We start from the raw sequence: 27,017 nt of genomic DNA on the forward strand, positions 1-27,017 counted from the left end.
TGCGTGAAATCATTTCCTTTCACCGACAAAATGCTTTACATTGTACCAGATTGATGCAAATTCGCAGTGGAACAGGTGAGTGCGCCAAAGATCTCCTTTGAAATGCCTAACTGGAGATCTCTTCATTCAGCACTCTATGGTACGGAAATTTACAAGAACCGTCCCCATCAGTCGACTCGGTTCTCTAGCAACTGTCTTCAAAATGTGGGACCTGTCACCTAATCTACAGCCATCGACAGCCGCCATCCATGGATCACAAAGCCAGCTTCCTCCACAACACCGAATTTATCTCCAAATGACCAAAACATGACCTTGGAGACCGACGGTTTGGACTGTGCAAGAATTTTCTCAGCAACACCTGTACAACTTCCACTACCCCACCCCCCCCAAGAAGCCAGAAAGAACAACCACTGAAGTCATGATACACCAGACACCAGCCGATGTCTGCATCAAAGTTTCAGTGGCGGCTTGAAAGTGAATACCAGAAGAGAAACAGTACTATTTGTCTGAGTTAGACGTCCGCATTCCACCTTCTCACCTCTAACAACAGCTAAGTCAATAGTTTGACTCATACCGTCAATGTTCCAAAACTCAAACAATCCAGCGAAAGTGGTTTACTGCAGGGTGGACCATAATGAACATGTTTGTGACGTTGGGTCTGAGACTTTCTTCCATTGGCAGCTGGATTTCCAAATCCCATTTGGCTTCCACAGGAAATTTGTAAACCATTGAACTTCCATTCACAGAAACAACCGCTTTTTTGTTTGAAAAGACCAAGACCACTCATAACCAGTCCTGGAATTTCCTGTCAGGTCAATCTTGCTGAGCAAAACTCCCATTGCCTGGGATGCCACTGACAAGCTGACAACCTGAATGGAAAGTAGCTCCCCCCTCCAAACAAGCTGCTGCTTTAGAAACCTTCAGCGAAGATGCTTGACAATGATGTTCCATACCGAGCTCTCCATGATTCTGCATGTTTGAGTTGGGGGCTAGCATCAGAGGATCCTCTCCTTTCTCCACCGATCTCAGGAGAGGGTAGCTTCCATTTTCCCCTTCTGATGATATCATAGTCTTTCTTGCATCACGTGTTCCAGTAATACCATCTTTTTCTTCAGCTCCACCGCCATCTCCATTCTCCCTTGTACACAAGGAATCAGAAAAGCAGCCTATACTTTCCTGGTTTCTCATGCAATTTGCTTTACTCACCTTAGCAAGAAAGTCCATGTTTCCCAATGCTGCAACTTCGCAATCCAATCTTGTTTTGTGGGAATTGTTGGACCTTGGGTCGGCATGAATTTCTGCACCCACAGCATTACCAAGTGACGTCTCACTAGCAACTTGCCAAGTGGAAACAAGCCTACTGCCATCACATGTGTCCAGGTTTTCTATCCCTGCACTGCAACAATCAATGTTAGAAGCATCTCCGCGATTGCTTTCTGCAAGTGTTGAAGCAGGTTCGCTAGCATACAACTCCATAAAATGTTTTGGCTGACTATGCCGTTGTTCTTCTTCTAATGGCAGAGCCCTGCAGTTCTGGAGCACATGATTTGCTTCCAGGTCAATTCCAACAGATTGTGGCCCAGGGTCAAGAACGGTATTTTCATCGCAAACACCAACTTCCCTTGAAGCATCTGTTATCAAGGACAATCCAGCATCCAGTCCTGCATTATGTAAAATAACTTCAGGATATCACAAGAAAATCTAGAAAAGAGAAGAAAAAACAATAATATGGTGGACCCAACAGAACAGGAAACCACTCACCTGCTTCTTCAGTTTCCATAGTTTCTATTCTGCACAAGGTCTTTTTGAGCAATGTTGTTCCAGGGAACATCATCAAATTCATGCGAGTTAATTGTTTCTTCTCTTTATCACTCATGGCTTTAAAGCCAAAACCTGATGTCCATGTCTCCACTAAAGTCGGGATTGCAGTGATTACCAGCATTTCGACCTTGAAAGATTTTAACATCTACAACATAAAATGCAAATAAATGAATAAACCCATAATGATATATGAATTAAAATACCTTGAACCATAAGGATGAAGAAAGTTTGCAGGGTTTGGAATATAACATGAATAAATCAAACAAACATGCATAAACCGTGACAGGCTGAGAGCCAAAACTCAACAGCATCCCGAGGTGTGCCTCAGGGCACCTTCCATTGGTGAAGGTGCAAATGCCCGAAATCGCACCTTACAACAGAGGGTTAAGGCTGGTTCTTCAAGGCTAATCCCTGTGACCTAAAGAAGATGAATGCAGCATGGGCAGCAGCATGGCATATGCTTTTAGCTTCCGTCGTCATTTTGGTCAGACATTTTTCACCTCAAACCCATTACAGAACAGGCAAAAAAATAAAACGCAAATATTGTTTGCAATCCAAGTACCTCTTCAATTGCATTCATAAGGCGTCGACACATCCCTTGGCGCCGATGTTCACTACAAGTGGCAATAAGTGGCATCTCTGCCAATGTAACTCCATGCACCCTGCACAACAAAAGGTTTCTTTCTGAATCACGAGTGCAACCAAATTCTACCACTTTGCAGGAATATAGTTGCATGAAGTGTGAAGGGAAGCCAGCACTAGATGATGATGATGAAAGATAGATTGGAGTTTGCAGATGTGCACACTTCCCAAGGAAGAGAGACCAGAACAAGACCATTAAACAAAGGTTCTAGTTTTCTTTCTATAAAGATTTTTCCCAGATAGATAATGGCCCAAATATAAGCTGTGATGATCAATATATTATTTCAAGTTCCCCACTGCCACACAGGTCAGAAATACCACCCTCAGGAGGCAACTGCTTCATGTCAAAAGTACTGCAGATTAATAAAGAACTTGTGAAACCCACATGCTCGGTTCCATGTCTAGTTCTAGAATGCATTTTTAGTTGAAACTTATAATCAACACCCACTCCTGATTCCAAGCAAGCCAAACCAGTAATTAGTAATTACGATTGATGATGCAACATGATATAAACATATTGAAGAATTCAATGCAGTTTCAAGATTGGAAGTGAATATCTTGAACTGACAGGTAGGACTGTCAACAGGACGTGCATGGGCCGGGCCAGTGTCTTCCCATGCCCAGTCCACAAAACGAAGCCCATGCCCGTCTTAGTCAAAATCTAGACAGGCCTGAGCCCGCCAAGGGACCAGCCAAATTTTTTCCTCAGAAAATTGAAGGGGGTGAGATTTTGTACAGTTAGGACGATGGCTTGGTGATCCAAACTGTTGATCCGAATCATCAGATCAACACCACTATCAAGAGAGGATCTCTCTAAATTCTTTTAGATTGGAAGATTATAACCTTTGATTATTGTCCTACAAATGGGTGGTTGAGAAGAAACACTAGATCGTGTTCAATAAAAACAAACCAAACATCCAATCTCCATAATAATTGGGGCATCCCCATCTATGGTTGATTTAACATCGGATCTATGGTTTAGGTGGGTAAGATTGGTGGTTTAGGTTTGTCAGGAGAAGTGTTGCATATCAGCCCTGGATATGGACTGCCGGAAATCATGAGATTGACTTTGCTCCTGAGCTTTTTCAAAGGTTGTATTACTCCTGCAACGACCTGAACGGAAAGGACGGCAAGGACAGCAACGGCAAGGACGGCAACAACGGTAACGGCGGATGGCAACTGGTCAAAAGTAGGAAGATGGCGACAACGAACCACGCTTGCTACAACAGCAGAAGATCGCAGTTTCCAACCTTGTTCGTCAAAGGCTTTCCCGATGGATGGTTACCAGTAAATTTCTCACGAGTCTTCAGAAGAGCTGGGGCAGTTATGGACGTCGTGATTCCAAAGTAAAAGTCTACAGGTAAACATAGGAGTTTTGCTCTTGTCAAGATGAGTTCAGAAGAAGAACTGTCAAGGGCGGTTGAAATGCTACACGGGGAAAGCTTCGATGGAGTTAAGCTGTTAGTGCAAAGGGCGAGATTCAGCCCAGAATAAAAAAGCAAATCACCAGGGGAGCATCTCCCCCATGGAAGGGCAACACTCCTACAGAGACAGGTCTCCAATACAATGACTTTTGATCTCGATCTGGCGACTCGCAGTCCTACAAGGAAGTGCTCCTGCAAACAAAGGGAGAAAGACTTCCACAACCTCCACTTCATACTGGATCTAAAGAAGACGTAAAGAAAGGCGGAGAAGAAGTAAAGGATGGGAAAGATTATATGGTGCACATTAAAAAAGAGTCATTTGATAAACAAGCACGGGAAATGCAGAGCTCCATGGTAGTGATGGTAAAGGAAGGAGCCTCGATTAATCAAGTGAAGGAATGGATAGAAGGTTGCTGTAGGATAACGAGGTACTAGTATACTATAAAGCCAATCGGGTACAATGAACTATGGATCAAAACCAGTCCAGACGTCAACCAGAACATGTTGATCATGGCAAGATCGTTACACAAAGAAGGTCCGATGAAGAAAATCATCAGTTGGAACAAGTTTTCCCTATTCGGCATGGAAGAATCCCGGATGCTTGTATGGTCCATTCCCTTGGAACTCTGGTACGAAGAGTTTTTTATATCAGCAGCTTCATGTCTAGGAAGGTTGATAGAACTGGACCCTAAAACGAAGCTTGGTGAGGAGTTGGGGGTGATCAAGGTTAGAGTCAGCAAGAGGAAAGGTGAAGTTATCCTAGTACATATCCAAGTTCTTGTAGAAGACAGGACATTATATCTTCCCGTCCAGAAAGAGAATCCAAACTCTATTTCTCCTCGTTGGCGAGATCTGTGGAGGGTCAGAGAAAGGGAGTTAATGCAACCAACTTCGTCGCAGAACTAGAGTTGGAAGGAGGAGCACCAAACCCATACGGCGCTGGAGTACCAGAAGCAGGAAAAGCAAACCGTCAGGCAGAAGGGTCTTCTCATCATGACAGAGCACACTTCCATACCATCTACGCGACATCTGGCACGATATCTTTGGAGGATATCATGCCAGCATCTCGAGCTCCTCAACTTTTCTCCCAGCCGTCCACGTGAAACAATAGAGGTAGATCCCTGGCTCCAACTATTGACAACTTTCCTCACACGTTATTGCTGGAGACACGTCACCGAACGGAAGCAGGAAAAGACGCCAATCGGGTAATGTATGGACCCAAATCCGATAATAGGCTCAGACTCGATGACTCTTCCATATCCGACGACAAAATCAGATCCAACGAAGTCAGACCCGGTTATGACTCCAGACCCAACGAGTCCATCAGAGCCATTGTTACATCCAAACTCGATGTCAGTCCTGGACCCGGCAATTCAGCCCTACCCGTCGACACCCGCAGATCCAAATACAACTCCTCACATAACCGACTCCAATGTGCGCCTTCAATCAGGTGCGTGCCTCCCTACCCCCTCGACTCAGTTCAATAAGAACACCTCGCTCCAACGCTGAGAAGAATTTCAAAGTGCGACAGCCGTGACATGTGCGACTTCATTTGTCGAGGCTGCAGATTCCACCGACAATGAAGAACCCTTCTTCGCGACAGGCACAGACCTACTTCCATGGTAGTTAGATTGTGCAAAGACCCCTGATTGCATGACGCCAAGAACGTTCTACAACCGGGACTCTGATTCAATTAAAGACTTATCAGGGCTGTTCAGCGAAGACATGGGAGATGCGGTTATATCAGCAAAACCTCTTCAGGTCAAAATGGGAAATCAATAGGGGAAGGATGGAGAAGTCGAAAACCAGCAAGCGAAGATAATAGGAGTCATCCAAAAGAAGAAATGGATCAAAGAAGCCATGGGACACGTCGGAAGGTCGATTGGGCTTTCATTCGGAGACGACCCTGAAGATTTTATTGCCCTCTTTCACTGTGTGGAGAGTCGGTAAGACCTCTAACATCGAACACACCTTCCACGTCAAAGAATAGTAGGGAACACAAGAGAAACAAAACGTGAGGCCATTCGCATCAAATAGACAAGTCAGGAGGATCTTCAGCGATAATCAGGATTCAGGAGGATCAGGGCAATGTTTCCATATGAAGATTCTGTCAATGTGAGAGGCGTGGGGTCAAAGAAAAAGAGAAGAATCATAAAGGATGTGTGTGGTAGAAGTAAAACAGATATCATCTGTCTTCAAGAAACAAAGGTGTAAGCTATCAGTGACAGACCGATAGGCTCTATCTGGAGAGCAGCAGACGTCTCATGGGAGTCCTTAGATGCCAATGGTTTAGCAGGAGGAATTCTGATAGCGTGGAAGACATCGGGGTGGACCCTTCTGGATTCCTGGAGAGGAGAGTATTCTGTTTTGGTTATTCTAAAAGATTTTGCATCTGATTTCACATGCCTCATCTCTTCGGTGTACGACCCTAATGAAGAAGGCAAGAGAAAGGGCTTCTGGGAGGAACTGAAAGATAACAGAAAAAAATTTGCAGGCCCTTGGTGCATAGGTGGAGATTTCAACATAGTGCAGTACGTAGTTGAGAAATCTAATGGCACAAAAAATTCCTCAGGTATGTCTGCATTCTCTAGCTGGATTGAAGAGTAGGAACTGATTAATCTTCCTCTGCTAGGTGCGGAATTTACATGGACGAATGAGAAAGCGAATCCAACCAGATCCAGACTTGATCAATTTCTTATTTCAAATGAATGGTCTGAAGCTTTCCCCTCCGTAACGCAGTCTATTCTTCCCAGACCCACCTCAGACCATAGCCTGATCTTCCTCTCCGTTGAAGAAAAGAACTGGGGCCCAAAACGTTTCAGGTTTGACATCACCTGGCTAAAAATTGACAGGTTTCAACAGCTTATAATAGAATGGTGGCGTGAGTTCAAAGTAGAGGGGTTCACCGGATACAGGCTTTACAGAAAATTGAAGCTCCTAAAGTTAAAGATAAAAGAATGGAAAAATTCAGTGCTTCATCAAAGGGAAATAGAGACAGAGGAGATATTATCCGAGATTCTTGCGATGGATAAGGATGGGGCCAATGATCTGACGTCTGTTGAGCGGTCGATAAAAAAAATGCAGCTCATCCAAAAGTATTCTGCTAGGATTCTGGAGGACAAAATATCATGGAGACAAAAATCAAGAGCTAGGTGGATTAAAGAAGGCGACAAAAACACTCATTTCTTCCACTCCATAGCTAGCGCAAGAGCCAGAAGAAACAAAATTGTCAGTTTAATGGTGAATGGGCAGAGAACAGAGGATCAACATATCATTTCAGAAGAGGTTATACGGTATTTCAATGACCTCCTCAGGGGCAAGGAGTGGAACAAACCACACCTTGACTTATTGCAATTCAACAGATTATCTGAGGAAGAAGTATCTGGGCTAGAGGTTCCAATAACTGTGGAGGAAGTGAAAGGGGCCATTGAAGATCTTGGAGGTGAAAAGGCCCCTGGTCCTGACGGTTTTCCTATAGCTTTCTTCCAATCCTTTTGGGAAGTTCTAAAGGAAGACATTATGGACTACATGCTTGAATTTTTTGTTAGAAGCCGCATATCGAAAGAGTTAGGCGCCTCATTCATCACTCTTATTCCAAAATCTTCAGGTGCAGAATCGCTAAAAGACTTTCGTCCCTTCAGTTTAATTGGTAGCCCTTACAAAATCCTGGCAAAAGTCTTAGCTACTAGATTGAAAGAGGTGTTAGGGAAGATCATCTCTCATAATCAGAGTGCTTTTATACCAGGAAGACATATTGTAAATAGTGCTCTTATCGCCAATGAATGTGTGGACTCAAGCCATAGATCAAAGCGTAAAGGGATCCTATGTAAAGTGGACATCGAAAAGCTTATGACCACGTTGATTAGAGATTTTTACTATACATGCTTCAACGGATGGGTTTTGGAAAGAGGTGGAGGCAATGGATAGGGGAATGTATGGGGTCAGCTTTCTTCTCTATCCTCATTAACGGCTCCCCTACAGGCTTTTTCAAAAGCAATAGGGGGCTGAGGCAGGGGGATCCCCTATCGCCTTTCCTGTTTTTGATAGTGGTGGAAGCTCTATCGAAAATGCGTAATAATGGCTAGGCTCAAGGCATCATTGGCGGAATCAATGTGGAAGGTATGGATGCGCCGCTATCTCACGTGCAGTTCGCCGACGATATCCTTCTATTTAGCAAGGCTGAGGAAGAAAAAGTCTTCAACCTGCGTACGATTATCCGGTGTTTCGAGGTAGTATCGGGGCTCAAGGTGAATATGACTAAATCAAAGATGTTCGGCATAAACACAGAGAACGAAGAGCTTCTAAAGTTTACGACTTTATTTGATTGTGTGACGGGTTCCCTTCCGACTACTTTCGTGGGCCTTCCCCTCTGCATTGGAAAACCTCCGTTACACATGTGGGAAAAGGTAATCTCCAAATTCAATACTTATCTTGCTAGATGGAAATGCAGATACCTCTCTCTAGGCAAAAGAATCACTCTCATAAAGGCAGCCCTCTCGAACCTTCCATTGTATTTTATGTCTCTCTAAAAATGCCCGGGTCCGATTCTTCAAAAACTGGAAAAGCTAAGGAGGAACTTTCTGTGGCACGGAAGGGAAGTTAAAAAGAAGTTTCATCTTCTAAAGTGGAACGATGTTTGCAAACACTTCCAAGATGGAGGAGCCGGCATCAAAGACCTTAAAACAATGAATAGGGCTCTTCTTGGAAAGTGGCATTGGAGATTGGGATCGGAGGATGGTAGCTTGTGGAATTCTGTTATTAAGAGTAAGTACGGGTGTTCTAAGGGTGGTTGGTGGACCAAATCTGCATCTCGGTCCAGACCTTCAGCGGTGTGGAAAGGAGTACTAGCCATAAAAGATGAAGTTCTTAAAGAAATCAGTTTCTCAGTTGGGAAAGGAGACAAGATCAGTTTTTGGTCTGATAAGTGGTTGGGGGATGGAGCGTTAAAAGATAAATTCCAGCGCATTTATCGCATTGTGGTTAACCGGGAAGCCTCAGTAGCTGACTCTTATGTTGTGACCGGGGGTGTACTAGTGTGGAATGTGGAGTGCAGGAGAAATCTTCGTGATAACGAGGTTGATGAGTAGATGGCTCTTCTAAACTATACTCAAGAAGCCAAGATTGACCCAGAAAGTGCAGGTAAGTTGGTTTGGAACAATCATAAATCAGGAAAGTTCTCGGTTAAATCGTTCTACAGGTGCATTGACAAAGGAGTGGGCAAGGGAGGAGATCTTCACCAACAAAAGTTGGAAGTACAAAGCTCCCCCCAAGATTGTGGGATTCACTCGGTTCGTTGGAATGAACAGAGTTCTTACGATTGATAACCTAAGGAAAATAGGGATGATTATCACTAACATTTGCCTATGCTGTATGGCTAATGAGGAAACGGTTAACCATTTATTCATTCACTGTCCCTTCATCAACCACATCTGGAAGGATATCCTATCTGGCTATCTCGTTTCGAAATGAATTGGGCAGCCCCAACTTCAGCAGGAAGATTTCTAAGGGCTTGGCACAGTATCACTCTTGAGAAGAAAAAGTTGCTGCTATAGAGAATGTCGCTGCTTGCTGTCTGGTGGGCAGTTTGGGAAGAAAGAAATGGCAGATGTTTCAATGGAATTTCCAATCCAGTTGAATATGTCGCTGAGAGAGCTAGACTGTTAATTGTAGAATGGGCAGTTAACGTAGACAAGCTTAAGGATTTTAATCTGCAGTTCTTATTTTCCTAATAGTCTGTGTAGCCTCCTTGGCGGCGCAGGCAATCTGCCTTGTATATTTCTTTCCTTTTAATGCATCATGTGACTCTTCAAAAAAAAAAAAAGATTGGTAGAGAGAGGGAGGGAGGTGAGCATTGTATCATCACTGTCGTTGTAGAGAGGGAGAGGGAAGGAGGCCACCCTCGCTGTCGAAGGAGAGAGGGAGGGGGCACAAGGGGGGTGTGACAGAAGAGGTGTTAGAATTTCATGCTACGTATGTTATCAAATTACAAAAACACCCCTATAACATAGAGGTTGTAAATCTCTGACGGGCCATGCCTACAGGCTCTAGAAGTCAGCCCGATCCCAGCCTGATTAATAAACAGGATAAGAGTTCCAGGCCTGGACACGGCCCTGATTTATAAACCAAAGCCTGGTCCATGATGGGACAGGCCCGACAGGCCAGCCTGGCCCATTGACAGCCCTACTGAAAAGTATGCCATATCATTCCCAACCACCAAATTCATCAAATTCAACCCTGTATAAAAATTCCTTTGGAAGATGATAATACGTTCTTCTAGTGAAGACAACAAATCCAAACCATTGAGATAAAGTACGTTCAACCTGGAAAGAAAAGACAAAAGAAAGAAAATCTTTCTTGGATAAGGTATTGTACCTAATGGATGCTACAGAAACAAGTTCATCACCCTTCTCCAAGACCACAGTGTAAAATCCTTGATAATTTAAACGTGTGAAATCCGATCTGAGGATCATGTATAAAAACAATAAAACACCACATCAGTAGTCAAACTCTAAAGAAACAGCATAAGAGTAAAGAATCTGACAGCAAGCTCAGTAAACATGACATGATGTCCAGCAGAACACACAAAAAAGTACTCAGTAATGCAGCTTCAAAAAGATCAGAAATAAAGAAATGAATAGTTCAGAGGAAATTACTCACCCCCAGTTGTATAAAACATGAGGTATCATGTCTATGCCCGTTCTTGGATCCACCATGGGGAGAAAGCTCTCCTCCATAATACTAAGTGCCACAGCTAATTTTGTATTGCATTCTGCCATCTGCGCAAATCTTTGTGCAGAATGAATCTTTTGGTCACCATGAATGCATCTCAAAAGTGTCCAGGAAAAACCATCTACAATACGGTTTAGGATTCCAACACGGGAATGTAGACCTAAGTAAACCTGCAAGAACTGGTAAATCACTGTTCTAGAAGAAAGACGCAGGATAAACAGATGTTGGTCAACTGTTTTCTAAAACAAAGAAAAACTACACCCAATAGAGTTTGAACCCATGAAATCTACTTCTAAAACAAATGTCCAAACCCCTACGCTAGATACATGTTGTTTGTTAATAGATATTAATTTTCTATGCCCCATGCTTTAAAGCATTAACTATGATCACCACACACAAAGATTCAAGCCCAAAAGCCATCAGGAAATGAAATAGGCAACCATGAAGATCTGAAAACATACCATATGAGAAGTGCAGCCTGTGTAGGAACTTCACAGGTGATGTCTCGTGGTTGGGTCATCTAGGCCTCAAAATATAAAAGAAAATATTTGGTTTGTACCATTCAAAAAAAAAAAGAACAAGAAGAAGAAGAAGAAGAAAGTCTCTAGGTAGTGTGGTTTCCGTGCATAGGCCTCCCTCCGTCCCTTTGGGCCAACAACCCAACAACCTAAAACAGCGCATTGGACGGGAGGGGGATCCCTCCCTCTCGGGATCAACAAACCAAAACCCTCCAAGGGAAGGAGGGCAGATATTAAGCTTTTCTCTGTTTTATGAGATCTGCACCTCACATCTAGGCTAAACATTTCATTCTGCTAATGTTGGGAGAGAGTAAAATGCTACAAGGGATTCAATTAAGGGTCGTTTGGATGCCTGTAAATGGGGCTAACCGTAAATGATTTGCAGGTAAATAGTTTACAGTGTTTGGATGCTGAAAAATGCCTATAAATCATTTACAGCTTTCCCATTTGATTTACAGGCAAAAGGCAGTGATTTCATTTATAGGCTCTCCATTTACAGCCTAGAGCTATATTTTCAAAGATTGGCTCTCCATTTATGGAACTTAAACGATTTGCCGACTATCCAAACACAGACAATTATTTACCTGAAAATTCTTTACAGCTAACAGCCAAACAGGATAGGCTCTAAATGATTTACAAATTACACCTGTAAATCATTTACCACTTAAACTATTAAAGGCACCCAAACAACCCCTTACCGAAGGAAGGCCCATCATCCCGATTTATACAAGGAATACTTTTCCTTTATTTTGACGTACCTCTTTGCTTTCTTTCAATGAAATTGTTATCTTACCTCTTTGCTTTCTTTCAATGAAATTGTTATCTTTCAAAAAAAAAAAAAACAGTCAGCAAGAGGGCTGCTTCTAGGTTGGAAGGATAGAGAGTAATAAAATGAGTGTAGCTGGAAGAGAGAGAGAGAGAGAGAGAGAGAGAGGACATAGACATTTTTGGCAAACTGAGGTTTTGGTGGGGGCAGATTGTTATTTAATTTTTTGAAACGCAACTAAAGCATTCCAAATCTTAATAGAACCCTAATAAGGATCCCGATCTAGATATCATTAAGTTTCTGAAAAGAAAAGAAAAACAATCGATATGTTTGACTTAGGTTGTCAAATCGCTATGTAATCCGATGCCGCTCTTTCAATGTATGAAGACTCTCCCCAATCTACTGCAGAATAGAGGAGAGCAGGGAACACTGTGAGGTAGGGCTCTGTGCACATAGAGAGACGCTCAAGGAGGGCCCAAGACATGTGGAAGTGTGGAGGGAGGAGAGAGAAAGAGAGGCACGGTACTCTCTCACTCTCCTTTTCTTTCTTCTTTTCTCTCTCCCCCTCACTTGGATGTCCAAGGCTCTCTAATGCTCTCTATTCCCTCTCTGGTGGATCTATTTATAAGGAGAAACAAAGCTTATAGACTTTGGTAATACACTACACCAATAAAAGTCTATATACCTACCTTATCTATGCATCCAAATTAACCATATCCCTCAATGGTCCAGTGGCAGCCACTACTGACCAAAACCCCATACTTGCCTGAGAGGTAGACCACAAGATCTCAACCATTAGATGTCTATTAAGCACGATAAAACACATTTAACTGTTAAAACAAAAGATCAATAGTTAACAACCTTCGATTAAATATTCAAAACCTCCTTTTTCTTCTTCTTCTTTTTTGTCGGGCCCAGCTAGAAAAACCACATGATGGAGATCACTAAGATCTAAGCCACAAATAAGATCCTCAAGGTAACTAGTGGATCCCATGTGGAAGCATGTGGGCTTCTTATACCGAATCCTAATGCATGCACCCAACCACCCGCATGTCAGTCACTAATGTCATGTTGCAAGGTGAGCCAAAGCACAAAACACTAGGACCATTAAGTCCCACCATGACTTCAAGTCTAAGCAATAGTCAAAGCTAGTGCACAATCAAGTCAATCCAAACTAGGCATGATGGGCCTCTGAGACCATAGACTCGATGTGATCTCCTAACTTAAGCACTCAGTTAGGTCTAAGACACAAGAACTCGCATCTGTTAACACTCACACTCCTATGTAGGGTAGGGTATATGCACCGACTCGTCATCAGTTTCCTCACACAAGATAACCAATAGACCTTTCACAGATTGCCCAATCCCAATACTATGGTCATGGAACTTAGTATACTGAGATCGATGAAACACAACTTTGTCAAGAGCCGTTGTGTCTACATTCACATTCCCCTAGGACAACCGAAGGAACCTCTCCCTGTAACCCACAAAATCAAAGATAGTTTAGGTTTCCTACACATTCAATTATGGTACACAAGGTAAAACCAAACATATGTGGTCATCTATGTACACGATCATAACCATCATTAACTTTTCAAGGCATACCATACTCAGTGTTTGAAATATCGATATCACGTTACATATTGCACCCTTGGGATATGGATACGTATCGGTTATCACATAGGATATATCAGTTCTATTGCTTAATGTATTGATGTTGTTGGAAACATGGGGAAACATTAGAAAATTGGTCGAATTTTTCAATGAAACTTTAGTAATTGTTAAAAAGGACATCAATACACACTTATAAATCAATATATTACAAAAAACAAGTGCACATAATAGGTTTTCATTGTATGGGGTCTTATTCTATGGGTTGTCTACATGAATTGATGAAAGTATATTCAAAGTCTATTCATATAATTTATAAATGTAAGAAGACGTGTGAAAACACAAGCAGTACATTCAAAAGCAAAAGAAGAATCACTAGATCAGGTTAAATGCATGTTTGATTTTATGTTTGGCCACAGATTGCAACTGATTTGCGAGAAATTAGAAATTTTTTATTTTTTCATTTTCTGCGACTTGGCCCATCTCCTCCAAATCTCAAAATGAAGCTCCCAATCCATGATTTCTCTTGTTTTTTGTAACAATTTGACAGTAATTTAACATGATTTACAGGGAGAAAAATGATCAAAAATCGAAAATTCTCACCGGATTGAACATGTGGGATACATCCGACTACTTTTGTGTTTCGTATTGCACAGTTGGGATACAAGATGTATTGTGGGATATATCGGCCGATATCTTCGATACTTGAAACATTGATCATACTAACACAAGACAGGGGGATGAGTCGCCAAAAAGCCATTTTGTTCCAGAGTGTCACCCAAAACTCTCAAGTGTGGCATTAACTTTTAAAGCAAAGCTCCATTCACCGGAAAGGAGCTCAATTTGAAGTTTCTGGGTAGAATAGATCTACAAAGAACAACTACATGATTGCATATGCATAATGCATGCAACTCGAGCATGAAGGCTGGATTCACTGATTCATCAACCAAGGTTTAAAATTTTTTTTTTTTTTTAAAAAAAACACAGTCAAGGCTGAACTTGAAGTAATAATAATGTAGAAAGACAGCTAAACCAATCACGCATTCAGACTCTAGTTCTGTGTAATATTTGATGAGCACAAAGGAACATCATATGCAATCCAAAGTCTCAATATCAGATAGAGACCCAGCAAGACTATCAATTCAACAGCACCAATGACAAAGATGATAACTTTGAAAACAATCATCATCGTAGTCCCCCGTACTTGGGGTTGGCATATTTCTCGTGGTAGCTTGGCAAAAGTTCAACCAGCTGCCCGCCTGGCATCAACCATCCTTTAACCAGGCTGGGAAGCAGCTGGTGCAATCGTTGCCAGGCAGAGTTTCTGAACAGCTAAACAGCAAACGTCTTAATTCCCACCTTGTGACAGCTGCTAGACAAGCAAAGGTGAAGGTCATATGCAGTCAAAAATCACAATATCATATACAAGTCACTATCAATTCAACAGCACCAATGACAAAGAAGATAACTGTGAACAGCTAAACAATCATCATCTTAGCCTTGTCCCTCCTATTTAGCATTGGCTTATTAGTTATTTCTCATGGTAGCTTGGCAAAAGTTAAACAACTGGCTGCCCACCTGGCATCAACCATCCTTTAACCGGGCTGGGGAGTTGCTAGTGCAATCGCTACCTGGCAGAGTTAATGAATTGCTAAACCATAAACGCCTAATTCCCCCCTTGAGGCTGCTATTAGCCAACCTGCACATCCTTACAACCCCCCACCCACCCAAACATCACTGAAACCATATTTGGATCTGCATACTAACCTATCCATCAGTGTTACCATCAGTTTGACAACCACTCTCTTATTCTTTTCTACTCTATATAGAAAATATAGAATCGTCTCCATCCACGGGCTTCTACAATGCTTTCATTAACAAACTAGACAACAATTTTCTTTCTCTAACTGTTCAAAAAGAAAACAACTCTTCCTCTATCTAAAGCAAGAAACTACTTCCAGTCTAAACTGAATGTGAAAAACAGGATACTTAAGAATCTTTGCACAAATACCTCTTGACAGTTTCCTCCGCAAAACCATGTACCAGAGGCCACTTCTTTATATATACTGTTTTCATTTATGCACATTTTGTGATCTGTTAACAGAAACAAAAATATCAGGTTAAACACTTTTTCTTTTTTCTCTTTATTGTGATAGTTAACGAGATATATTGAGGGGTGGGGGTGGATGAGATATATTAAGAAAAAGTGATATAAAGCATCAAGAAAGAGAGGGAAATGAGCTCCAGATAAAAGTGTTAAGTCCTACTAACAACCTCCTTACGTGGTGGCCAAGGTATTTGCTTCTCTACCGACATAGAAAGAAATGTTTAGCCTTAAAGCTATATAGAAATTCTGGATAAAATATACAAAAGCCTCCAAGGGTTCGGATATCTTGGAATTTGGCCATGAGATAACATTACTCGAATCATCTTTCATGATAAGTCTCCTGGATTCAAATTAGGTAAAATCCCCAATGCTCTGATAAGGCCTTATCTTCTGCTTCATTCAACTCTCCGACACCAGTCCATCCAGAAATGTCATTTTTTATGGCCTTTATCATCCCTTCAAACAACCCCCATCCCCATAAAATTGAACACCATAAAAATAATTTTATGGCATCCATGCTCCATGCTCAGGACTCCTTGACTTGTTCTTCGGAGAAAAACAACACAAGTTTATTTTCCTTCAGTTTACCAAATTGATGTTTATTTACTTCTAGACAGGTGATGGAAAAAAATAAAAAATAAAAAATCTTGATCATTTCATAGTATTAAGTTTAGATAATATTAAGAAAAGCTAATTGCTAAAATTCGCCTGTAAACAATGAATGAGAAAATGATATTATTTGTGGCATTGTTCCAGGAAAAAGAGAAATGAGGCGCTTTTGTCTTCTTTTCAAAATTATTGTACCCAGAGAAATAAATATAATTGAACTTCCTTCTTTTCTTAATCTCTTCTTTTTTCTTTTTTTTTTGAGCAACTAACTTTTTATCTATTATTTTTTTGACTCATTTCTCCATTTTTCCATCATTCCTATGGGACCCATTTTTGCACCTCAGAGATTTATTATTATTATTATTATTATTCCTACCAGTGCACCTTAGAGATTTCCAATCAAAATAAGAAATCCTTCCTTTCTATTATCATTTAAATATATATTTTTTTACTTTAAAGAAGAAGCTACCCTATATATATATATATAGAATGTCATAAAAATAAGCTAAAAAGGCAAACAATTACATTTGTTCTCGCATTGTGAGCACTGTAATACGATCAAGGAACATGAAGTCTCTTTCTCATTGACCAGATCCCCGCAAATCTCACAAGTGCAGTTTGGGCAGTACCAATTGCCTTCAGGGAGTTCCTGAATTAAAGATACAGAATTAGACAAGAAAGGTGATGTTATTCAAATCAATATAGAGGAGTAAATGAAAATGTACATAACAAACCACCCCCATAAAGCCCAAAATTATCAGACTGATCTAAAACACTACAACCATAATTGGCATGAAGGTTTCCAATGCAGCACACCAAGGCCCTTGTAGGGAAGTGAAGCAGAAACAACAAGCCAATAACAACAACAACAACAACAACAACAACAAAAAAAACAGTTGCTCATAGTAACATATAAAACAACACAATACCGAAAGGTAACCACTATGCGTGCAAGGCTGCATCCATGCAATACAAATTGGAATTTCAGCAGCCAGACTCAAGCATATTATGTTCACTGCCATTACCAAGCCATGTTTGGGAAGGCATCATGTTCATCATGTCAACGGATCAGCATTTAGCACATCCAAGAGGAACCATTGAAACATGTGCTTTGGAACCAACTCTCCCACCAATTCTGTGGCCAGCTTGGAAAGAAAGAAATAACAGGACTTCTAATTGGTGATAGTGGACCTAATTACTTCTTGGGCCAGGTCCTTATAGGAGATCTCAAGGCATAGTAGGGATGACTTTGTAAAAATTGAGTAGGTCTTCTAATGTGATGGGGGTGTAAGGGTCTGTGGTTTCCCTTGTGGGCTGTATTTTCTCTGCCATTCTGGGCCTTTCTTGTGTTATAATGAACTATCAATTTCAATAAAGAGAATGGAAAACCATTCAAATACGACTACTTTTCACTCGGTGTACATTTTTTTAAGTAGTCACTCGGTGTAATTTATTTTTCATCCACAATTCAAAATACTCTTCTGCGGATGCCAAATTCTTTCTCAGAGCCCACTTTCTTTTATTAGACACAACCATCATTAACTAGAAAGATGCTCATGACATGTGTACCTTCATGAGGCAGTTCTTCGTTTCTTAAGAGTCTTATCAATGATTCAATATAGAGCAAGTTCATGGCTATATGCAGCAGCTGCTGGATGACAGAGTTCCAGTTTTCCACATCATTCATCAAATGACTGCATAGATGTCATTTCAAATGTTTGGACAACATCTAATTCCTTTAATGCCTATTTAACATCCACACTCGGAAGCTAATGGCACTGGTCACATCATATAAGTGATTTGAAAGCATGCGAATGCATAATGTGTATATGATGTTCAGTGGCACGCCCATGAATAATTCGACTGCACCACAAGTGCTTCAAATTAATGCTGCTCATGGCATGACTGTAGATCGTATGATGTTGGGTTGTTTATTTATAGCATGGCATGGTTGACCAAGATAGCATGAACAGATGTACTTTTTAAATGCTAATGAACAGATGTCTGAACTACCTTAATATAGACCGTCTAGTTTAACCTGTCATTTGCCACCTTTCACTCTCATTAGTTCAATCTGCAGTTCGGTTTCACCATAGGTGAACGAGAGGCTTCACCAAATGAGCAGATCATTGAAGCAGACCAGTTTCAGCCAGCAAGACCCCTATCGGTTCGAAGTTCCAAACATTATCAAGGATTAGTTAGGGTCCTTGCAGAGTACATGCCATGTAACAAACGACCATTGCTTAAAGACCAGGCCCTGTTCACTAACATTGGCATCACCAACATGAATTGCCCATGTAACAGGCGAGTTGTATAGACGCAACAGGATTCAGCATATAATTCCTCATATTGGTCAAATCATCAATACAGAGCCATAAGGACTAAATCACATGCATGACCAAAGCATTATGGATGGGGTAAGATACCAAGTTTCTCCATACTCATATTTTTCAGATTTTTTTCCTCCAAAAAGGGATAGATGGTGGCAGGAGGTTGTATAGATTTAACTCACAGTCATGTCAGGCACAATTACTGAGCCTAAAGACTACTCATGTGTATCAACCAAAACAATTTTAAGTAGATATGATCATGCAAGTACATATAATGTAAGATAAAAAATTAAAACTAAATTACCAAACCCTTTTGACATCACTTGCTACACTCAAGCAAGCACGCACATATGTATATTGACTTTTAATTTGGCTCAGATCAAGCTGAGTTTCTCATTTGTTCCTAAAATTGGTGTTGGAAAACAGACCCTGATTTTCCATTATTTAAGAGATCAGAAAGGCAGTAGGTTTGCTAAATAGGTCTCCAATGTGTCTTCTTTTTCTCTTTTTTTGAAAGGTTAGGATTTTATTAATCAAAGAAGGCCAAAATGGCCAAAAGAAATACAAAGCATCCCAAGAAATAGAAGAAAGAGAACAATCGCCAAAAACAATTGAGTTTGAAACCCAGTCCATTACATTGAATTTTCGCCGTCTATGGACCTCCGACACTACCCCGCATTGCCCGTTTAAACCAATGTGTCAGAATGTTAATGCTGTAAAATAGAGAATAAATTCATGTCCATGAATTCAGTTCAAGAATCCAATCCCTTCTCTCACTGTCATTGTATGCCCCACAAAACCAGCAGGGAGTGCCAAAGTCTTAGACTCTTAGTATACATATTATTTTGCTAGATATTAAATCATTATGAAAGCCATATTGTGAGAAAAATTACATGTGACAAGATTGAACTCTTTAGCCATTGAACTAATTGAATTCCAGATTTTATTCATCTACAGGCACATAATGGAATTGTTTGGAGGCATGAATTAACTGATAGCAAGCAGCAGTAGCAATTATATATATATATATATATATATATATATATATATATATATATATATATATATATTTATATATATATATATATATATATATATATATATATATATATATATATATATATATTAAAATGCATAAAAAAAGGTGCATGCTAGTGAAAAGACAACCTGAGTGGACAAGCACGACTGATGAAAAGTAGATGGACAGTTATCACAACATATCAACTCCCCGCCATCGCCACAGAGACCGCAAGTATCATCATTTTGATCCACCTCATCTACTTGCACTTGCCTTCTGACACCTTTCCTGGCCTTGTATTCAGAAGACCAACCCTGAAGCTGACATAGTGTGAATGGCCTACCAGACTCCAGGAAAAGGTTTAAACAGGGCCGTTGTAGCTTGAAACCAGCATGCACCTTAAACTCAGACACCGAAAGCTTCTTGTTGCAGCATTTACAGAGCAATCCATCCCTCGTAATCCGGCCATTTTTTATCACTGCACCATCCTTTGGGCTCCGGTACTGGATCACATCATTCACAGACACAACACCTGTGTCGAGCAACCAGGCCAGCACTGTTCTTGCACTGGAGAACCACTTTCCATCGATGGAATGCTTTCCCCCTTTCCCAGGATTCCGAAGAAGCAATTTGCAACTACCATTTTGACTCTTGAGCTGTCTTGCAACTTTTGAATGAGCTTTACTTCTTTTCAGAGGAATATGTTTGCTGTTGGAGCTGAAATCCTTGTTTATGATAGCTGAAATCAAAAGGTCATCATCATCAATCAAGCATCGACGCGATCTCTTTCGACCATTTTCATGGCGGAGTTCAGATTTTTTCTCCTTGGGAATTTTTCTGCTTGATTGAGGGTCCATAGGCTCAGATTTTTTTGCCCTGCGAGTATTTGTGCTTGTGCGAGGGTCCACATGTTCATCACCATTTGCAGGAAGCGAAGGAGCTTCATCAGTTCTATTCTCGCATCTGAGCTTCGTTAGGCTCTTGCAATCAGCTGCTGCGTCATCTGATTCTTTGAAATCACCCTGGTGCTGAAACTTCTTAAATTTGGATGAGCTCACATGTCGATTCTGGGAAGAGCTGACAGATGATGTGTTGGGACTATCATTCCTGCAACTACCTATAGACCATTTCTCACTTTTCTTTAAATGACCATGAGTAAAGTCATCAAAGTCTCCATCTAAATTTGTGAAATTGACATTTGGGGATTCGACCTTCGGAGGGAGGGGTAGATCTGCCTTTTTATGCTGACTGAATGATTTGGGAGCCTTAATTTCCGATATCTTCTTAGACTTCTTACGTACCTTTTTTGTCGAACCAACTTCTGTTGTTGCTGCAGACGCGCTGCCCTCTTTCTTAGATTTAGAAGCTTCAAATGTAATGTCAAGCTCCTCTTCATGAAACTCAAACTGCTGCAAGCCCACTGAGCGTGTTTCCATTTCCAATTGCATTGGCCTTTTCTGGTGGACCAATAAATCCAGACCATCTTCATCCTTGCCATCTATATTGAAAGAAAGGAGTTTTCTGCTGGGGCAGCTACCATTATAAACAGAAGACTGCTTCTGTACAGCATGTCCTTTGGCAGTATGAAATGAGTTCTCGTGAGCACACACCTCTTTCATGCAGTTCTCATTCACTCCATTACATAAATTCTCATGCAGGAAAAGAAATGGTATCTGCTTTTCTACCATGACTTCTTCACATTGATGGCTACCTATGGCCAACTTTGCATTGCATCCAGAAGGTATCATACTTCCATATATTTTTTGTCTTCTTTTAGAATTACGAGTAACTTCTTGGCCCCTGTCAAAATTTATGAAATTAGAACTTTGTGATCCAACCTTATTAGGTGTCAAAAGAACATCCTTCTTGTACTTGTGATATGATTTGACTGCCTTAATGTATGATCTCTTCTTAGACTTCTTCTGTGTCTCTTTCATCAAACCAATTTCTGGTGCTGCTGCAGATGCATCCTCTGTTGCAGAAGCTTCAAAAACACTCCGAGTCTCTTCTTCAAGATGTTCAGAAGGCTGTAACCCCTCCGAGTCCATTTCCCTATCTGACAAAATGGTGTCTTCTTGGTGGACTGAAAGAACGAGATTAACTTTGACCTTATCAACCAGATTGAAACAAGGAAACTCTCTGCTGGGGCTACTCCGACAAGCAGAAGACTCCATTTCCGGCAGCATGGTAATTCCTTGGACAGTAACCAGTGTGTTGTCATGAGTCAGCACCTTATTGTTGCATTTCTCATCCACTCCATGAGGTAAGTTCTCCTCCTGGGGATGTGAGCATGGCATCTGCAGTTGAATTGTCGATTTTTTACATTGTTGATTATGTTCAGTAGGTATTATAATTTCACATGTCTGTTCCTTTGCCTCTTGCATATCCGTCACATCAATTTCAACATTCAAACCGAGGGGTGTCGGTTCTCCTTCTACTCTGCAATCAACAGTTCTATTCATAGAAGCACTTCCAGCCAACTTCATGACCTGGGATTTTGATGGTTCTTTGACCAAAACACCATCCACAAGCAAGTCTTCAGAGTGAGACTCCTCAACAACAGCTGAATAACATGCTGATGTGGTCGTTCTCTTTGGCTCACTTTCTGACAAAATCCCCTTCTTGCTACCCAAATCTGTAGCATCAGCCGAACCATTCTGGATGCTCCTGGCCAGGCTTTTAAGGCTTCTTTCACATACATCTCCATCATGAAAAAGCTTCCTATTTGTTTTTCCCGATGTACAGATGGATTGAAAATCTTCATTTCTGTGATTCCGTTCACAGGAGATAGAGAACCTTTCACCGGCATCCCGATGATTAGAAACATTTTCAATCCCCTCTGCCACTGTCTCTGTACTTTCAGCAACTATAGGAGTGCCGTGGAGGCAAGCATCCACCTGGGTACATAAGCTATCTGACTCGAGAGCTAGGACCGAACCCTCATTTAAGCTGCCCAATTGATCTGAAGAGGTTTCCACAAGCTGATTTCTGTCCCCATCCATCTCCATGAGCTGATTTCTGCCCCCATCTATATGTTCTATTGGAGAAATCATGTCCTGATTCTTGTTCAATTCAACTGAAACACCTCCGATAGCTTTCACCGGCCTCCCCGCTTTCAGAACACCAATCTTTTTGTCAATGAATACCATGGTCACAAAAGGATTTAGAAAATTCCATCTTTGCTGCAGTGAAACAGAAGATTTCTTTTTCTGCATCTCTTTTTCAATATATGCTAGGGTATCTGATAAGTCGCACCAAAACACATTGACATCCGTCCACTGCCGCCCATTATCTTCCTGCATTGAATAAGTTCCACCAGGAAACAAGCTATCACCACAAGATTTCCAAGCTGAAGGTAGTGAACATATAACCTTCATTGTGGGTGTTATATAAACTGTGTCCATATAAGACAACCTGTTTTTCCTTTGACGCAATTCAATTTCCCAGCCGGCAGCCAACAGAATACGTTTGATATGTTCACGAAGACGTGGACGGAGCTTCTTTATAAAATCCCTCTTCCAGGCCACATTAACTGAATCTGACTTCAAAAGATCGGAATCCCGGGGTTCTTCTGTGACAACTTTAAAAGAAAGAGCAAAAGGCATGTCTTCAACTGCAGTAACTGTATCTGGTGGCAAATGCCTGGATGCAAAGCTCTCCTGAGAAACAGGCGAGGTGACGACTTTCGGCTTGGTAATTTCCTCAGCATCTCTTCCAACTGACCTTGCTAGTTTAATATCATCAGAGGCTTTCGCATTATCTGCCCCACTGCTAACATCCATTTCTCCGTGATGCTTAAGCAAAACACAACTTGATATAATGCCCAAACTAGAAGATTCAACCAAGCGGCACGCTATTGTGTCGCCAATGCTGTAAAGACCTGGTGCGGCCACAACAGAGGCGAGTTCCGTTGATGATTCCAATTGAACCAAATCCTTCCGAGCATCAAGCAAACAATAACTCGGCTCTCTATTCTCATGGTCAGGAAGTTCCCCAGATAGCTTTATACGCTTTACATTCTCATGTCCAAACCCCTCATTTACAGCACCGACATCCTCTCCTAAAGATTCTTTAACGGAAGACAAACTCGTTAGACTCGAATGTTCACAATTCACATAGGACAATGCATTCAAGGGCTTACTCTCATCTGCTTCGAAATGAATAGCACCAGTAACAACACACCTCTTACTTCCATTTCCCTTCTCGTTTCCATAGAAAACTTCCATGAATATCTGTCGCTCGTTGTTTGATCCTTCAAACCCATCATCATGCAAACCGGCAATTTCTTCCCCGAACAACACCTTCATCGACTCTTCCTTTGTGAATTCTCTCCTTGACTTCGATCTTTTCCCTGACATTTTCTCACAGAAAAAGGTGTCCAAACATCGAACAAACGATGGAGTTTCTCACCCAATGATTTGAAGTGAAATCCCACGTTGAGGGATTTCATGAAGCGAAAAACAAACAATCTGTTGGTTGCAGGTCCAGCAGCAAATCCCTGATGACCTCATCTAGGAAAGAATCCCGTTTATGCCATTCAGTCATTGCTGCTAAGAGAGACAGGAAACAAATTCAGAAACCCCACAACATAACTTGATTGTGAAGATTTGACCCAGATTCTTCTTATTGAACATTCACAAATAAAAATCAACTTATTGGAACCATAAAAAACAAATTTTTCGTACAATCCTAGATTTCTTCCAAACAACCGCAACCAAAATTCAACATAAACAATTGGGGGAAGGGGGGCATTACTCTTCAAAAAAGAAAAATGAAGCGCCATTTCTTTCAAAGCTAGGAACTTAAATTATCACATTCATGACAAGAACACCAACCTTTCCATCCAAAAGAAAATAAAATAAAACAGAACCCCTCAAATTCCCAACAAAAACCCCAAAATCCTTCCCAATACAGAACTATTAGGGAAAAAACGACCCAGTTTTCCAAATCTCAAAGCCCCAATTCCTACATTCACGCCAAAGATACCAATCTCGCAAGCTATCCCCATAAAATCCATCAAATTCCCAACAAAAATCCTCCCAAATGAACAAATCCTCGAAACTAAAACCGACAAAATCCTTGAAAGGAAAAAAATCTACCCAGACCCCAAAGCGCAGAACGCAAATCGAGCAAAATCAAGCCCTAACACATAAAAATACGAAAGATCCAACGAATTCCACAGTATTAAGCAAATGAAAGACGAATTTGAAGAGAGAAGAACAGTACGTACCTCGGAAACGGGGCTTGGATTCTCCAAGCGGAAGAAAATCAGGTTTAGGGTTAGGGTTGGGTTTCGGTAGCTGGGAAGGAGAGAAGGAGCGAAGGTAGAGGTACAGAAGGTAAAAAGGAGGCTCCTTTGGCTTCATCGCCTACTCAAAACCCAAACCCAACCGTACAGAACCAAAAAAATAATAATAATACTATGTATATGCTGTGGGGGTTTTGGACCTGTGGAGATTTTTGCCAAATAATGTTCGCTCCCTCTCTAATGTGCATTGGAATGTATGAATCAAACATGAATCAGTTACGATCTTGCGTTGGGCCACACATGTAGACATGATTTCAATCGTTGATTTTACTACCGTTTCCTAGATCGGATTTTTGCCTGGATAAGTTCCATGGAGCGACCGACCTCTTGCATGGATTAGCATGTTATGCTAAAAATGAGACATTAGGGAGAAAGAACGGAGCCATTTGATACTCTGGATGTGTACGAGACTTGATATGCAGATACTTAAATATGTGAACACAAAACAAATCAGACCAACTGAATTTTTGAGTCACCAGCTAAAAACCTGGTCGATTGAATAATCCTGACCTTTAATTCGTGGACACTTATTTGTTGAAATAAGACTATTGGATTTTTTTAAATTTTTAACCGTTTAATAAATGTCAATCAATCTAATGATCAGATTATCGAAAATGGGGTGTTTTGGTTCATCGGATATCTACACCGGTAGATATAATGTGGATGGTTTTATTTAAATTAATTGTAATCCGTGTTTACTGTTTTTAGGTAATTTGTGAGTGACTGCGTATCATCATTCACGCCCTCCAGTGTCATCTTTTTTATTGTAAAAGAAACCGCTGTATGTGAATGTATGAAAATTCACCCACGATGTTTTTTCTTTTTTCGTATATGGTACGGTGCTAGTGGGAAGCAGCAGCAGCTATGATTTTGCCTACGGAGGTAGGAGCGGATTAGGTACTGCCCCGGCCGCACCAAAGACGGTACGTCCTTACAATGAGGCCCACCTTGATATATATATTTTATATCCGTGCCGTCCATCTGTTTAACAGATCATTTAAGCACGTGAGCCCAAAAATAGAGAAGATCCAAATCTCATGTAGACTATAACTTAGGAAAGAGTGTTGATTGATCGTTAAAGGTCCAAAAATGTTATGGCCTATATAAGAATTGGATCTGCTTCAATTTTGGGCTCATACCTTAAAATTATCTGTCAAAACGTATGGACGGTGTGGATATCGAAAAAATACATCCATATGGGCCCCACGATAAATGGTGCACCGTCTTGGTTGAGGCCAGGGCCGCACCTAATCCGCTCCGTACGGGTGTTTGCGGGAATACATCCTGAACATTGCGGAAGGATACATTGTGACATTATCGTCATAGTACATTTGAATGATCCATGCCGTTGATATAATGGGCCTTACAATGGATGGGACATACCAAAAGAATTTTCAGATGGAAAGATTTCAAACATTTGATTACTTCCATTAAACTGAGGCCGACCGCATGTGGAAGAAGATAATACAAATGATCCAAGGGTTAACATATTCCGATCTAAGTTTTTATGATTTTATCATTAACTGTCAACCATCCAACGTCAGACCAACGGTTTGTAATATTGAAACATGATTCTGGAACTACTGGCTAAAGCCCTGACGTGTCATATTGCAATAGGTCGTTATGTATTCTAATAGACCTCCGTCGCACGAGGCCGGGCAAGGACAGTCGGCAACTGCAGCTGGGCGGTGATTGGGTACTACCCCCACCAGCACCGGACGCGGATTTCCTGCGAAAGCCTTTCGCAGGAAGTTCCTGCGCAAGTACATTGGGTGGGGCCCACTGCAATGTATGATAGAAATTCATTCCGTCCATCGGTTTTGAGAGCTTATTTTAAGACGTGCGACCAAAAATTAGGTGGATACAAAACTCAAGTGGGTCACACCAGAGGGAAAATTGGGAAAAGAAATTCCTACCGTTGAAACCTTCCTAGACTCCATCTTAATGTTTATATGCTATCCAAACCGTTTATAATGTCATTCCAAATGTGATGAAGTGAAAACACCAAAAATATAGCTTGATATAGAACTTTTATGGCCAAAATAATGTTTCAACGGTTCTCACTGAATACCCAATGTTTCCTCTCGTGTGGCCCATATGAGTATTATATAAATCTATTTTTGGGTATTATGACC

The 27,017-nt window shown here is 41.1% G+C and overlaps 1 protein-coding gene across 3 annotated transcripts; it reads right to left on the reverse strand.

Moving 5' to 3' along the window:
• On the reverse strand, positions 1 to 25,243 carry LOC131240686 (increased DNA methylation 1-like). 3 transcript variants are annotated; one of them, XM_058239088.1, is made up of 9 exons: positions 24,805 to 25,242; positions 19,724 to 24,121; positions 16,752 to 16,875; positions 15,522 to 15,604; positions 10,545 to 10,786; positions 10,260 to 10,346; positions 2,384 to 2,483; positions 1,762 to 1,966; positions 1 to 1,661 (listed from the first exon to the last, which is right to left on the reverse strand). In XM_058239088.1, the coding sequence occupies exons 2-9, from the start codon at positions 23,930 to 23,932 to the stop codon at positions 814 to 816; spliced, it is 5,898 nt and encodes a 1,965-aa protein (XP_058095071.1). In that variant the 5' UTR covers positions 23,933 to 24,121; positions 24,805 to 25,242; the 3' UTR covers positions 1 to 813. The 3 variants fall into 3 exon arrangements, with proteins under 3 accessions (XP_058095071.1, XP_058095072.1, XP_058095073.1); XM_058239089.1 differs by having other exon boundaries at positions 19,724 to 24,124; XM_058239090.1 differs by lacking the exon at positions 10,260 to 10,346 and having other exon boundaries at positions 24,805 to 25,243.
• Between the last annotated feature and the right edge of the window lie 1,774 nt (positions 25,244 to 27,017).

This window comes from Magnolia sinica, chromosome 3 (genome assembly GCF_029962835.1).
Source record: "Magnolia sinica isolate HGM2019 chromosome 3, MsV1, whole genome shotgun sequence".
Classification (NCBI taxonomy): Eukaryota; Viridiplantae; Streptophyta; class Magnoliopsida; order Magnoliales; family Magnoliaceae; genus Magnolia; species Magnolia sinica.

Bases quoted from the DNA above. Each gene is read 5' to 3' on its own strand.
- LOC131240686 (XM_058239088.1), bottom strand. From the start codon at position 23,932: ATGTCAGGGAAAAGATCGAAGTCAAGGAGAGAATTCACAAAGGAAGAG. The intron at 16,876-19,723 runs GTTGTCTTTTCA...TCTTTAATTCAG, and splicing joins AGTCGTGCTTGTCCACTCAG to GAACTCCCTGAAGGCAATTG. The intron at 1,967-2,383 runs GTACTTGGATTG...TTTATGTTGTAG, and splicing joins TTATGAATGCAATTGAAGAG to ATGTTAAAATCTTTCAAGGT.